This window comes from Mercenaria mercenaria, chromosome 17 (genome assembly GCF_021730395.1).
Source record: "Mercenaria mercenaria strain notata chromosome 17, MADL_Memer_1, whole genome shotgun sequence".
NCBI classification, from domain to species: Eukaryota; Metazoa; Mollusca; class Bivalvia; order Venerida; family Veneridae; genus Mercenaria; species Mercenaria mercenaria.
In genome coordinates, this window is record NC_069377.1 from 40,506,646 (window position 1) to 40,523,651 (window position 17,006).

At 34.8% G+C, this 17,006-nt stretch overlaps 1 protein-coding gene across 6 annotated transcripts in view; it reads left to right on the plus strand.

Moving 5' to 3' along the window:
* Positions 1–17,006, plus strand: part of LOC123537091 (oxysterol-binding protein-related protein 8-like) — a 148,338-nt gene that overhangs the window by 68,161 nt on the left and 63,171 nt on the right. For all 6 annotated transcript variants that reach the window (XM_045320648.2, XM_045320647.2, XM_045320651.2 and 3 more), the window contains one exon: positions 11,656–11,729. In XM_045320648.2, coding sequence (XP_045176583.2) covers positions 11,656–11,729 — 74 coding nt within the window. The remainder of the gene's footprint in view (positions 1–11,655; positions 11,730–17,006) is intronic.

Genomic DNA, 17,006 nt, shown 5'->3' on the forward strand with positions numbered 1-17,006 from the left:
ATGAGAGGTGAAGAAATGTGCAACTCCCATCATTGCCCTCAATGGAACACCGACCTGTAAGAGTAAATATGTATATACTTGATCATTACCAATTAAGGACTAGAAAATATAAGAATCTTTGAAATATCTTTGATTTGTAGGCTGTGTGTTCCAGCATTAGCCAAGGGATATATTGACCTTTGTTCACAAGATTTGATAACTTCCCAGCAGTATGAATTAAATTAAATTCTGTCTGTCTATTAGCTGTCAGTTAATAGCATTAATGCAATGAAATAAGCCCCCATTTTACACACAAAAGTGCCAAAAAATGAAAAATTGAGGGTTTATTTTATGGGTACTTTTCCACTGAATTATGGTGTATTGCTACATTATAACCTAAACCCTTATTAGAAAAATGAATTTTAATGACCCGTTATAGCCGACAACATGCTTAAATTCGATAAAATACTGCAAACCAAGCAAAATTTTTATATAAAGGCAAGAAAACGTATGATCAAATGTCAGTGTCGGATAAAACGTCTTTTAATCAGAACTTGATGTCAGAAAGAACCTTCCCGGCAAATTATGTGGTGTCAGACAACACATTAAATTTTGTGGTTACCCATCCGACTTGAACACCTTGTATTGTCGAAAGTAATGGAGATTTCGCTGGGATATTTGGCAGAGAAAGAGATTGAATGTTGGGCTATTTATTGAGGGTAATGCCAAGCTTGTTGCCTCAGAGAAAAAATCCACAGTTCACTATCCAAAACAATGAAAATCTGGCCATGGATTAGCCATCTGTGTGATTATTTGGTGGTCTTTTTAATTTTGAAAACGTTCCTTTGGATGCCTCTTTCTATCCTCAAACTTGGTAGGAATCTGGTTTTCATTGATTCATATTGTGTATAGACAAAATTGATTTTACTTACTGCAGAAAGAAAAATCTCCGAAAAGTGTCACAATGTCCGATCCAGTGTCATGTTGTCTTGTGGTGTCACATTATCACATTATAGGGTGTGTTAATGGTCAGAATTTAAAGCAAAAAAAAATGTCTATCATACAGTGCTAAATTGACAGGCTAACATTTACAGCAGACAGATCACATCTTGATTAAAGGTTGAAACATCACATACTCTGACATAATAGACAATATAAGAGCCCAGTATTTAGCAGACATGAATAAAAAAAAAATGAAGCTTAAAGATTACCATAAATACTCATGTATAATGCTCAGTTTTTTTATCCCCGGCACGGACGTGCAGACTGATCTTGGTCTGCACTGGTGGCATTTTAAGGCAAAACCAAACGCCGCCAGCAGCTTTAAAGGTTAAACAGTTATTTAAGGGACAAAAGATTTATCTAACAGTAAGATCAGTATTGTTTAGTGTCAGTTATTAATAGAGTGAAAGTTGACAATTTACTTTACAAATGGAATTATAGAATTAGACCCAAATATTTATAGGAGAAGGAAAAAGCAACATGTAGAACGCTTCCTTAGAAATATAATAACTATAGTACGATTTTGACGATCGGGTGTTCAATTTATAGACTTGTTTGCAGATTATAGACTTGTCTGCAGATTATAGACTTGTCTGCAGATTATAGACTTGTTTGCAGATTATAGACTTGTCTGCAGATTATAGACTTGTTTGCAGATTATAGACTTGTTTGCAGACTTGTTTGCAGATTATAGACTTGTTTGCAGACTTGTTTGCAGATTATAGACTTGTTTGCAGATTATAGACTTGTCTGCAGATTATAGACTTGTTTGCAGATTAGACTTGTTTGCAGATTATAGACTTGTCTGCAGATTATAGACTTGTTTGCAGATTATAGACTTGTCTGCAGATTATAGACTTGTTTGCAGATTATAGACTTGTTTGCAGATTATAGACTTGTCTGCAGATTATAGACTTGTTTGCAGATTATAGACTTGTCTGCAGATTATAGACTTGTCTGCAGATTATAGACTTGTTTGCAGATTATAGACTTGTCTGCAGATTATAGACTTGTTTGCAGATTAGACTTGTTTGCAGATTATAGACTTGTCTGCAGATTATAGACTTGTCTGCAGATTATAGACTTGTTTGCAGATTATAGACTTATCTGCAGATTATAGACTTGTCTGCAGATTATAGACTTGTCTGCAGATTATAGACTTGTTTGCAGATTATAGACTTGTCTGCAGATTATAGACTTGTCTGCAGATTATAGACTTGTCTGCAGATTATAGACTTATCTGCAGATTATAGACTTGTCTGCAGATTATAGACTTGTCTGCAGATTATAGACTTGTCTGCAGATTATAGACTTGTCTGCAGATTATAGACTTGTTTGCAGATTATAGACTTGTCTGCAGATTATAGACTTGTCTGCAGATTATAGACTTGTTTGCAGACTTGTTTGCAGATTATAGACTTGTTTGCAGACTTGTTTGCAGATTATAGACTTGTTTGCAGATTATAGACTTGTCTGCAGATTATAGACTTGTTTGCAGATTATAGACTTGTTTGCAGATTATAGACTTGTCTGCAGATTATAGACTTGTTTGCAGATTATAGACTTGTTTGCAGACTTGTTTGCAGATTATAGACTTGTTTGCAGATTATAGACTTGTTTGCAGATTATAGACTTGTCTGCAGATTATAGACTTGTTTGCAGATTATAGACTTGTCTGCAGATTATAGACTTGTTTGCAGATTATAGACTTGTTTGCAGATTATAGACTTGTCTGCAGATTATAGACTTGTTTGCAGACTTGTTTGCAGATTATAGACTTGTTTGCAGATTATAGACTTGTCTGCAGATTATAGACTTGTCTGCAGATTATAGACTTGTCTGCAGATTATAGACTTGTCTGCAGATTATAGACTTGTTTGCAGATTATAGACTTGTTTGCAGATTATAGACTTGTTTGCAGATTATAGACTTGTTTGCAGACTTGTTTGCAGATTATAGACTTGTTTGCAGATTATAGACTTGTTTGCAGATTATAGACTTGTCTGCAGATTATAGACTTGTCTGCAGATTATAGACTTGTCTGCAGATTATAGACTTGTCTGCAGATTATAGACTTGTTTGCAGATTATAGACTTGTCTGCAGATTATAGACTTGTCTGCAGATTATAGACTTGTTTGCAGATTATAGACTTGTTTGCAGATTATAGACTTATCTGCAGATTATAGACTTGTTTGCAGATTATAGACTTGTCTGCAGATTATAGACTTATCTGCAGATTATAGACTTGTCTGCAGATTATAGACTTGTCTGCAGATTATAGACTTGTCTGCAGATTATAGACTTGTCTGCAGATTATAGACTTGTCTGCAGATTATAGACTTATCTGCAGATTATAGACTTGTCTGCAGATTATAGACTTGTTTGCAGATTATAGACTTATCTGCAGATTATAGACTTGTCTGCAGATTATAGACTTATCTGCAGATTATAGACTTGTCTGCAGATTATAGACTTATCTGCAGATTATAGACTTGTCTGCAGATTATAGACTTATCTGCAGATTATAGACTTGTTTGCAGATTATAGACTTGTTTGCAGTTTATAGACTTGTCTGCAGATTATAGACTTGTTTGCAGATTATAGAACTGTCTGCAGATTATAGACTTATCTGCAGTTTATAGACTTGTCTGCAGATTATAGACTTGTCTGCAGATTATAGACTTGTCTGCAGATTATAGACTTGTTTGCAGATTATAGACTTGTCTGCAGATTATAGACTTGTTTGCAGATTATAGAACTGTCTGCAGATTATAGACTTATCTGCAGTTTATAGACTTGTCTGCAGATTATAGACTTGTTTGCAGTTTATAGACTTGTCTGCAGATTATAGACTTGTTTGCAGATTATAGACTTATCTGCAGTTTATAGACTTGTCTGCAGATTATAGACTTATCTGCAGTTTATAGACTTGTCTGCAGATTATAGACTTGTTTGCAGATTATAGAACTGTCTGCAGATTATAGACTTATCTGCAGTTTATAGACTTGTCTGCAGATTATAGACTTGTTTGCAGTTTATAGACTTGTTTGCAGATTATAGACTTATCTGCAGTTTATAGACTTGTCTGCAGATTATAGACTTGTCTGCAGATTATAGACTTGTTTGCAGATTATAGACTTGTCTGCAGATTATAGACTTGTTTGCAGATTATAGACTTGTTTGCAGATTATAGACTTGTCTGCAGATTATAGACTTGTTTGCAGATTATAGAACTGTCTGCAGATTATAGACTTATCTGCAGTTTATAGACTTGTCTGCAGATTATAGACTTGTTTGCAGTTTATAGACTTGTCTGCAGATTATAGACTTGTTTGCAGACTTGTTTGCAGATTATAGACTTGTCTGCAGATTATAGACTTGTTTGCAGTTTATAGACTTGTTTGCAGATTATAGACTTGTTTGCAGATTATAGACTTATCTGCAGATTATAGACTTGTCTGCAGGTTATAGACTTGTCTGCAGATTATAGACTTGTCTGCAGGTTATAGACTTGTCTGCAGATTATAGACTTGTTTGCAGATTATAGACTTATCTGCAGATTATAGACTTGTTTGCAGATTATAGAACTGTCTGCAGATTATAGACTTATCTGCAGTTTATAGACTTGTCTGCAGATTATAGACTTGTTTGCAGACTTGTTTGCAGATTATAGACTTGTCTGCAGATTATAGACTTGTTTGCAGTTTATAGACTTGTTTGCAGATTATAGACTTGTTTGCAGATTATAGACTTATCTGCAGTTTATAGACTTGTCTGCAGATTATAGACTTGTTTGCAGTTTATAGACTTGTCTGCAGATTAGGAAAATAAGCATGATATACTTTGCCTTATTTAGGAAAGAACCAGTCTATCATACTGAATAACATTTATATACCTAAAGAATGGACCATTTCATAATGAAAAGTACAAAAACATGGCTGACCTGTATTGAAAACCGAAGTATACTGCACTAATCTTTGACGACATTGATATCTAAATTAAGTCATTATAGTGTTTATCTATATAAACAATTGTAAAACATCCTGTGCAGTAATTATGTAGGTAGGCAGAAATAGACTGTTCCGAAAAAGAAAAAATTTTTGAATCTGAATTAATGCAAACTGCAATTTATGTTGGATTTCTCTACCGATAATAATGATTTTACATCATGCTCAGACCAATTTTCCTAAAATGGGCTGTATAAATAAATCACTGTGTGTAAAATACTGTTATGTGAAAGGAAACAATACCAGTTTCTAATAATTACCAAAGACTTAAATCATAGAAGAGATTTTAGATCCTATTTCTATACTGTTTCAGTGTGTATAGTAATTTGCAGAAAGACTTGTCAAGAAAAAATGATGTCAAAAAATCACCTTCATTAAGTTACCACCTGTCATAAGCAGCTATTTGGCCGTTTCCCTTAACTGGCTGCTTAACATAAGTCGGATTGTATTAGCCATACAAGAAAAAATGATAAGTGGTCACCACACTTTAAGACAGGCTTGTACCTGCAGATGCTAAGGTGTAGGGATTGATCCTTTTCCTGCCATACATGTTGTATCCTAAGGTACAAAATTATCAGGCCGGGTTTATGTAAACTTAAATCAAGATATATGCAGTATTTAAGCACTGATCTCTCAAAGTTGCAGGGGGTTGAGCAAAAGGTTTGAAATGACCCATGTGACAGGAAAGGCCGTACCGGCGATAGTAACCATCAGAACAAATCAACACCCTTTACAATATTAATAAATTTATTTACATAAGATGATTATTTACAATGAATAGATGATATGAAAAAAAAAACTGATTATAAGAAAAAAAAATAAAAGTTCAGTATCACCAGATACAAAGTTCGTATAGTTCCATTCTAGGGTAACGTGGTACAGTTCTTTAATTTAATTGCGAACTTTAAGTAGCACAAACAATATCAAAACGTATCTTGAAATAAAGTCCCTTTAAACCGTGAATACGTTGATTCCGTATTGGCTCCGTATGGTGGTAGGTGATTGCATCCCTGAGCTGACTTCAGAGGATAACAAAAATCATCGTCTTTGCGGTTTACGGCACAACCATGGGACGAAAGCTCTGCGCTGGGAATATCACATCCAGGGGAGTGAAGACAAGTGAACCTCGGGCATTGTACTTCCGGGTTATGACATCACCAGGAAAAATCGTCTGGCGGAAGAAGCTAAAATATATAACATATGGTAAGCACCATAGCAAAACAAATAAGTCAGGGCATAAAACTGCTCCTTTGGGTACACCATACCTCCGTAGGCTCCCATAAATAATACGTGCTACTTATACAAAATATATGTGCTACTAAGTTCAGACGTCACATGATTAAAATACGTCACTAATTACTTCCATTATTACAAACATTACTTACTTAAAAGACTAAAGTTAAAGTATGAAAAAGATATGAAAAGTTTATGATGAAACATTATAGATACGGAAATGATAAACTGCAGCTATTATTTACAACTACAAATTAACAAAATTCAATGTAAATCAAACGTTATATCATAGTTGGCATCCATATAATATCTAATGCCATACACTAAAACGGACATTAATTAGATGTGCTATAGACTGGCACACAATTACAAATTACAATAATATATTACATACATGGTGCTAGACTTGCCATATAGATTTATACATAAGAATATAATGCAGTAATGGCGTTCCATAATTAACAAAATATTTGACATAAGTTTTTGAAACAGTGCTTTACAATTATCACGATACAAATTTCAGTATAATTCTAACATCTTACATAAACGAAACGTTTAGACTCCTCTTTCTACAAAATCTGAAAAATTTAATAAATTTTCCTGACATACCGAAACTAGCCAAAATCATGTGCCGAAAAGTAAATGTTACAGAATTCTGTAGAATGAACAAAAATTTACCAAATAAAAATCGTAATGCAAAAATCATACAAAAATCTAACAAATAAATTTCTTACCTCGATCGAGCATAAATTTCTAGCAAGAAAAATTAATCAGACATAGATTCGTCTATAATGTCGGAAGGTGGTGTGCGCAAGGCATATCTAGTCCAGTCTATTCAAAGGGTAATGTCCCGCCAAATACTAAATTTCATGGGATTCACGGATAATCCGTGTGCTATGACTGTTGTCATTTTCACGGGATTCACGATATAGCCGAGGAATCTGACTACTTTGGCGCGGATTGAAATTGACAATTTGAGGCCCATTATAGTGGTTTTGGGGATAAAAACATGAATTACTGAAGTTTATAAAATATCAACTTTCTTGTTACTGAACCGAATTTAATGAAATTTACATGGAAATTTAAGTTATGAAATACAGAAAAAACATGAGAGGTATTTTATACGTGAAATCTGACATTTACCTCAATAACTCACAAATTTACAAAAAGATGATGCAATACCTGCATTTACACTACAGATAAAATAAGGCCCGTATGTCAATTTGTGACAACCCAGACATAAAAAATACTCATTTTAAATGGAGACATTTTACAGTGTACCACTATTAAAGCTCAGCTGAATACAGCAGTATAGTTTACATGATGACAGTTAATCTTTTAATTGATGAGATGATTGAAAGGAGTAAATTTTAGTACAAATCAGGCAAAGAAAACAGTGCACATCAACATTTTAAGCTTGGTATTGTGCATTGACCTGGTGGGATGGGGTTTCGGCTGGGTTTCGCGATGGTCCACTGCATTATTGTGCAGGATATGTAGTATATTTGGCAACAGTGGCCATCTATACCTTACATTATATCCAATGTCGCGTTGAATTTTAGTCAGTGGTTACCCACACTAGGTAACCCGATATGTTCGGCGCAGGATCGATACATAGATTTGAAAACTTTAGTGGTGTTAGTGTTTTCCTTATTTCGATCTTTAAAAACAATTAACCAGTAAAATCACCTTACTAGTCTCATCACGTAATAAATGAAGTTTCCAAAGCCGATTTAAAATCCTGTAAAGGTGCCATTTTAAGTAAAAACCTGTACATCGAATACTAAACCGTTAAATACATACAGCAAAATCTATAAGATATCAAAAATTAGCTTCACAGCGTCAAAAACGGTCATTGCGATATTTGTGATGAAGTTTACATTAACCTGCTCCCGAACATCTCTGCAAAATTTTTATCCTGCGCCAAACATTGCCTTTTTTCGTGCATATGGTGTATTTCAAACTTAAAAATCTTCACTAAAACACATTTAGACATTATGATTTGGAAGGATGACAGAGAAAAGGTTGATGAATATAGTTCATAAAGATACTGGCTTTGTTTTGCAATATCTTCAAAGAAATATAGTTATAAACTTTAAAATTGCTGAAATTAGCGTAAAGTTTCACATTTAACTTCGCCATTTTTGCTTAAAATGGCATCTTTTCAGGATTTTAAATCGGCTTTTGAAACTTCATTTATTACGTGATAAGACTAGTAGGGTGGTTTTATTGGATATTTGTTTTTATAGACCGAAATAATGAGAATACTAACACCACTAAAATTTTCAAATCTATGTATTGATCCTGCGCCGGACATAGCATCCTGCGCCGAACATATTGGGTTACCTAGTGTGTTACCGAAAGATCACAGAATTATATTGCTCTGCCTATTTTGCTCGTTTTTTGAGATTACCATTATTTGCATAAGAGATTAACTCCGCCCTGCCAGGTCAAATAAAACGCACAATATTCAGAGAAAGGTCACATTTGTCTCAATAGTTTGTTGTTAATCTATGTTTGCAATTCTCTTCATGGTTTGCAGACCTCCTAAAGGCTTAGACTGTGTCAATATTGAGAAAGCTATTCAGTTTCCAGTTATTTTGCTATTAGAAACTGTTTTAATTTCCCTTTTTCTTATGATGGAAATTGAATTGTCTGATCGTATCAGGTTATCTTGCTTTTTATATCTGCCAAAAATTATACTTGTGTAAAACATGAGGTGTTTCTCTAATACCCTGAGGAAAGAACTGTCTAATAAACTGTTGGAACCACACAGACTGTCCAGGTTAAACATTCATGTGAATAATTAAATCATGGTTAAAATATACCTTTAGAAATAGAAGCAAAACAAAATGTCTTGTTGAGAATGGGAAGTTAGCAATAAAACAAAAATGCAATATTTATACAGGTATACACATCACTACTTGCTCAGTTTTCATAGGAATGGCTATGAGAATTATGAGATTCAAAGCAAGAGAGTTCCATCAAAATTCAAAGCATGAAAGCATGGATAAGCATAATTGGAAATTCAGTGGAAGAGAATATGATTATGTTATTGGAATGCATGATTAGCACAGAAAGTGTGATTGGAATTTGAAAGTATAAGAGAAGGATTAGAAGTTCAATGCATGAGATGAGTGTGATTTGAAGTTGGAAGCATAAGAGTGTTACTTGAAGTTAAATGCATAAGAAGATGATGTAAATGGGATAATGGTAGTTTAAACCATGATTGCAATTTCAAAGCATGAGGGCATGAACTTGAGAGAATGGTCAGCAGATCAAAGCATGAGAACATGCCTTTAGGCTGACAGCATGTGAGCATGGCATGAGAGCTATGATTATTGTCAGTTCAGGGCATGGGAGCTATGATGATTGGAAGTTCAAGGCATGGGAGCTATGATGATTGGAAGTTCAAGGCATGAGAGCTATGATGATTGGAAGTTAAAGGCATGAGAGCTATGATGATTGGAAGTTCAAGGTGTGAGAGCTATGATGATTGGAAGTTCAAGGCGAGAGAGCTATGATGATTGGAAGTTCAAGGCATGAGAGCTATGATGATTGGAAGTTCAAGGCATGAGAGCTATGATGATTGGAAGTTCATGGCATGAGAGCTATGATGATTGGAAGTTCAAGGCACGAAAGCTATGATGATTGGAAGTTCAAGGCATGAGACCTATGATGATATGAGAGTGTGATTTGCAGTCCAAAGCATTTTCATTGTTGAGGTAAAATTCAAAGCATGAGAGTATAATTGGAAATTCGAAATGTATTCTTATTAAGAGTTGTGTTACATACATACACAACTGCTTATATTTTGAAATCAGCTGATGAAACTAAAAAGTTTTATCAAAAAGTCTTTTGAGAAATAGTAGTATTTTCTGTAATAAAGTTATAATTAAAGGCGCACGCTAGAATTCCCTGTATATGAGTTGGGCGAAATTTTTCCCAATAATAGAATTTCTTCAAAATTTGGATATTGAAGGAAAATCATCTAAGAAACAAAAATATGCAATAAAAATCATAGGTCACCATTGATGATTGTCCTTCAATATCCAAAGTTTGAAAAAATTTCGCCCCAAATTCTAGTGTACACCTTTAAGAATCCTCTAGATCTTGTGGTGAAGTTGTCAGTTAGAACAGATCAGTACTCCTCAAGTACGAAACACTGTGAGGAAAAGCAGTTAGATTAACTGACCACAGTTACAATACTGAAATATTGTTGCAACATAAACAAATGAACAAATCAACTTCCTAAAAGTTGACCAGCTTCAAAATTTGCTCAGCAAAAAATCAAATAACAATTACTCAGACATGATATATTATGAACAGCATGCCATATTCTCATTTGTATGAGGATACTGTTACCCTTGTTATTGATCATGCTCCTCTAAGTTACAATGGGAGATGGTACATACATTTTCAGTATTATATATTGTTACTGATGTACAGCAATTCTGTATAAATTGTTAATCACTCAGAAACTATCAAAAGTAGCTTCGCAAAAAAAATTGATGTATGTTGATCGAGACAGAGCACTAAGAATTGTAAATTTAAAAAGATATCAATTATTTAATAGCGTTTTGTGCCCCATGTGGTTCTGGGATGATCTGTGTATGAAAAGAATTGGAACCACTGCCTTACCCTTTCATGATCATAAGAGGCGACTAATAGGGTCTTATTACTTGGTTTTGCTGTAACTCTGTGATTCCAGCAGGTATGCAGATTTTGGTTCCATACCTAATGTTTTTATTTCGATGTGAATGAGATGTGAAACCAAAATTTGTAGTCCTGTTTGGCGCCATATAACCTATACTGTGTTGGTGTGCCGTAAAACCCAAATAAATAAATAAATAATAGCGTTTTGTAAAGTACAGTGACCTGAGTTAGTCTTGAAGTCTTGAGTTCTTATCTGCTTACCGCGGAGCCTCCGTTGCTGAGTGGTTAAGGTTGCTGACTACAAATCACTTGCCCTTCATCGATGTGGGTTCGAGCCTCACTTGGGGCATTGAATTCTTCATGTCAGGAAGCCATCCAGCTGGCTTACTAAAGGCCGGTGGTTCTACCCAGGTGCCTGCTTGTGATGGAATAATACACAGAGGGGCACCTGGGGTCTTCCTCCACCATGAAAGCTGGAAAGTAGCCATATGACCTATAAATGTGTCGGTGCGACATTTAACCTAACAAAAGCAAAAAATTATCTGCTTACCACTAACTCATAGTAAATGGCAAAATTAAACACAAAAGTACCTGACCAGAAAGGTAGATCATTCACTTCTTAAAATGGTTAACACCTTGTTAGTTCGTTGTTTGATGGTTGGAATCTCGTCCAGAACTGAATTTGACTATAATTTTGATGTTCCCTTACCAAAATAATGGTAAGAATTGTAGGGTCTCAGACTCAGTTACTGAGTATTTTGTTTTGGTGTATTTCAGGTCAGTCAGAGGGGGACTCCTCCACAGATCATGGAAGCTCTCCACAGGGGAAGTTAACAAGGTCTAGAACCAGTGTAAGTATACTTAAGCAAACCTGTTTCTAGACTCTCTTCAAATTTAATTTGGCAGCATTTTATATTCTACGAACATCGATTCTTTTATAATGATCAAAGTATTATTTAAATAGTACAATATAATCACTTGAATGGTGATGGATATAAGAAAGACAACTCTGATAATACTAAACTACAGTTACATTAGTATGACAAAACAGTTATTTACCTTGCAATATGATAGCACAAGTTTGATGTATTGAACTGCCATAAAAGTGTGTCATCTGGTACCTCTTATAGAATGTAGAAGATAGGTGCAAATAGACTTTTGTGGCTGGTGCAGTTTTTACACGACTGTCAGACAGCTTGGTAAGATTAAGGAAAAAATGACTTAACTGCATCAGCAGGTTGTCAGACTTAGATCTACAGTATTTTCATCTTTCTGTCTGGGTGAAGGAATACTTTCATAATGTGTTACAATTTTTTCTTGAGTGTAAATATTAGTCTGAGATGCATCTCCAAACCATTTTGTGCTATAAAAATGATAAAAAGTTTTGATATGTTGTAGTGAAAACACTATGTCTGTGCATTCATTTGTCTGCACCATGGATGTAGATATGTATTAGCTGATTTTGGATGTACAAGTGTGTAGTGGGTTTCTGAAGTGAGTTAAAGTTTGGTTCATCGCTAGCTTCCAGTATCTTGAGACTTGGTCAAATCAGCTTAAAATTTTCTCTACAATCAAGGTAAATGAAAAAGATCAAATAGTTGACTTGGTGCCACCTTTGTGGCACTTCAAGTAAGTTGTTGTTGCAATATCATTTAGTTTAATAGTACTTTGAATCCACCAAGACACAATTAACACAGTAGGGAGAGCGCAGACCTATGGATTGGCAGTGCCATGAGTCCGGTTCCCAGACTTAAGGCTAAGACAATATGTTGTCTATGACAATCTGATTAAAGAAATCATTCGTCTTCAACCGCAGATTCATATTGGAGGGCCTTTTCTAGGGTTTTGAGGGGGAAGGGCCCCTGGTCAAATTGGGAACTTTTTATGTGGTAAATTGTCAGAATTTGGAAAAATTGTATGGACAAATGAACTAAAAATTGGGAATTGTAATATTTAATCTTAATAGTTTCAAGTTTTACAAGTAGACATTCAAATAAATTTCAAATTAAAAGTTCTGATCAATAACTTGAGAAACATTTTACCCAGAACCTTAAAACTTCATAGAGTGATAGATGACCCCTGTTGATTCTTGGGTCACTTGATCAAAGGTCAAGGTCACAGGGGCCAAAACATGGAAAACCATTTCCAATCCATAACTTAAGAACCACTAGGCCCAGAATGTTGAAACTTCTTGGGATGATTGGACATGCCTATTGCAGCCAACTGTCAAGTGTCTCTTCCCCTATGGACTTCTTGCCTATTACGACTATGCATTGGGGGAGACATGCGCTCTTCTACCAAAGCCAAAAGCATCTTCTAGTTAGTTTTCACCACAATTACAACTGAATTGTCCAAAAGCTAGAGTTTGTGTGTGTTTTCGTGTGAAAAAAATCTGGTCGCGAAAATATGTGATGTTTGATTTTAATAGTGTAAGAACCACCTGTCAACATGTGTTGCAATGGGTACTTTTTTCAATAAGTGTTAATGTATTTATGTGTTTTGAAAGGTTTTTACTTATAAAACATACAATATTCTGGCATAATCTACATTTATTTTTGCTGAGGTGCAGACAGCCATGTTACTAAAAATGAACTGGTTGTTTTTTCCAACATTTTATGTGGTTTCATCAAGGAACAAAACTTACTAAAGAAATTCCTTTAATAATCAGAAACTTACTTTCATTTGGGATGTTTTCTTTGGATTGGGAATTTTTTGTCTCCGATTGGGGAAAATGGAGCCTAATTGATGTTGGGAATGGCTGATTCCTGTGGACAAGCTTTAAGTTACTTTCAGAGAAATGGTTCAGAATCCAGAAAGGCTGATTGCTGTGTAACAAAGTATAATGTATATACCGGTAGACTAAATGTCTCAGAAATATCTTGGAAATTAGGCCTGCAGTAAAGGCAGCTTATTAGAACATGCTACATCAATATTTATTGGCAGATTGTTGTATGGAATTACCCACCATTAGTCTCAACACTGGGAATGATCTATAGCTTATATTAGCTGTGCTTGATTCTCTATGCCTAACATGCTCTGTGACTGTTCCATAGTGATGTTTACAAACAGGTTACAAGACATTTCCAGAGCATGTCTTAAGATGGTTCAATGAAATGTTCCAGGGTTGTTCCAGCTAAAGACTTTTCCAAAGTATGTTCCAATACAGCTGTCTGTTGAATGTTATGGATACGAAGGCAGAAAATAAAAGACAGCATTACCATAAACAGTCCTATTGCATCAAGTATACCAAACAATAACAGTTAAATTATTTAAAAGAATTATATACTTGCCACTCCAATACCTTCTTTGAATCCTTCAAAATTAATTATTTCTTTAAAAAAAGATTTTTTTTTTTTTTTGCAAATTTATGAACATCAGGACTATTTGTTTCACCAGCACCATCTTTCAAACAGGCACAGAGCATGTTCTGAACACTGTTCCCTGACCTTAGACTGCTGTTCAATCAGGTTTGCTAATCCTGCACAGTTAATGAAGCAATTAGCAATTCAAAGTTGCGACGAAGAAAAAATACCTTAACTGCAGATTTTGTTATATGTCTAGTATGTAGAATGTTGATTTCGTGCATTCTGTCAAACGTTGCTTCTGTTTGTAAGTTACTTAACCTTTAGCTTGTTGCCAGCAAGTGATTCTGCATTTGCGACCAGTGCAGACCATGCAGGCTGATCATGGACTGCACTGTTCCCTATTCAGTCAGTAAATTTTCAGTGAACACCCCTTCAAATAATATAAGGTATTGCTTATATTGAATGATGGCCCAGTCCATTTTAGAAATTTAGCTGACTAAAGGTTATTAAGCAAAGTAGCAGTTTTACCCCTACAAAAGGCAGAGTGAGATTGCACTGGAAAAGCTTTATTACAGCTAGTACAAATTTTGTGGTGTAATATAACAGTGGCATTTGGCACTCTTAATCTGCCTTTCTAAAGTTTTGCTATATTGCGTTGTGCATTTTATGAATTGCGAAGGCTTACCAAGCTTGCGTAACATCAGCGAAAGACAAAATATAGTTCCAGAACATACTGCTAGTATTTTATTGAGTCGGGTACCTCTGAAAGCATTGGAATGTCTCTTATCAAAGAGCTTACCACATCGATGAAATTAAATTATGACAGCTTCATTTTAAATGACCCGAATAAGATATGTACAGTACGTTAATTCTTCCGCGAGACTTCGCGGATGAATCCTAACTACATTCTGGACACTTGTCGGCGAACACGCGTGACCTGTTTATAACAACACTTCTACGACTTTGCGTGGGTTGAATTTTGCAGTCAGTATGCGGATAAATTATCGGAAAAGAAGCTCTTACTGGTTTTTATAATTACTACTGATATTAAAAATGATTTTATTTCTTATTTTTCCAGAAATAAACAAATCGGCCAAACATTAAATTGTATTTTCTTGTAGTTTTTGAAATCGAAAGTAGATCGTCTATGTTTGGCTGCTTTGACGAAACAAACCAACTTTTTTACGAACAAATTTAAATAAAAGGTAATTTAACCGTAAACTTCATTGTCAGATAGTGCCAATTGCTGCTAAATGTCTTCATATCATCACAATTTGTAAAACATATTGTTGAAACTGGAGATTTAGAAAAGTGTAATCGTATCCGGATATAATAGTTTGGGTAAATATCGAGCTGTGTTATAGAATTTTAACATTCAAGTAACAGACATGATAGATATCATTGTAACAGAAATGATTCTATAATTTATTTTTATAACACCTACATAGAATCTATATCAGACTCGTATTCTAGTCCTGAGGCACGATCTGAAAGTAAAAGGATGAAGTGACAGTCATTCATACTTTGGATATTGTAATATTAAAAAGAATCTAGGTAATATTTAGAAATTGAAACATAGAATTTTCAGTTAGAAATCGCACCAAAGGCTGTATCAAGGGTCTACATATTCAAAAATCTCTTGTGGTGATACCCCAAACCCCACTTGCAGGAGGGGGTATCCTCCCTCACCCTTCCCCCATATTGCCACTTTACAGTTTGATACATTTGTCCTACCTGCCACAATGCCCATTTCAAAATCTGACTGCAATTTAAAGCAGGAAGAAACACCCCTCCCCACACCCACCCTGCTACCGACCACGTAAAAACGGCTCAAAACATTTTTCAGCCCAGTCTGTGCCTGTCTGTCTACATGAATCAAAATGGATAATTGAAAGTACATGGACTTCGGGATTACAGACATGATTTTGATGGGGTTAACAGGTCTGAAATAGAATAAATGATGGTTTTTACTAAAAAGGAACTGCATTTATTAATATCGGTTACACCATATATTGACACTCAACAATATTTACATACATGTATATCTAAATGCAAAAGTAAGTATACTTTAAATTGACATCACTTATAATATGACTGAACAATACCTAATATGACACGGTTATCGCCAGGCCAATTATCTGTAAAATTTCTAAACAGTCCTTCAGTTGCAAATTGTATGTGGCAATCCACGCTGTAAAATTTTAATCATATAAATTGTCATATTCAAATTTTATCATGTGCGAATATATACCAGCCGATAATTGCCTCTTTTGGCAATGCCGGAGGCAAATGTTTACTAGAAATATATATATAGTCATGGGCAGTATCTTAGTGTCAGCTGTCAAATTGTAGTTTGTACTTTCAACATTTTTATTTTTGCGAACCACTCTTCAATTTTAGAGAAATATATTGGGTTTAAATACTTGTATAATGTCAATAAAAGATTTACTAGGCATCGACTGAATGTTCATTTCCTTTATTGTAACAAAATCTCTGTTTAGTTGGGGGAAAAACTAAAAACAAACTGAAAGTGGTAGACTATACTACCAGTACATCAATCATTAGCCGACTCTCAGGCCCTTCAGGCCTATGATTTTACTGTTTGAAATCTTTAGATGAAGAGTGGATTTCTACTCACAAAAGTTTTGCATCTACTCAGCCAAATGCTTCAAACTTCACGCATGTCTTTGGCAATATGAGATGACCTCACAGGACATGCTACATAACTTACACTTATATTTTGTGAAAGTAATGCATCTTTTTAACACATAAATTTTGGGAAAGTATTGCATGTTTTCACAGAAAAGTTCCTAACAGTTTCCC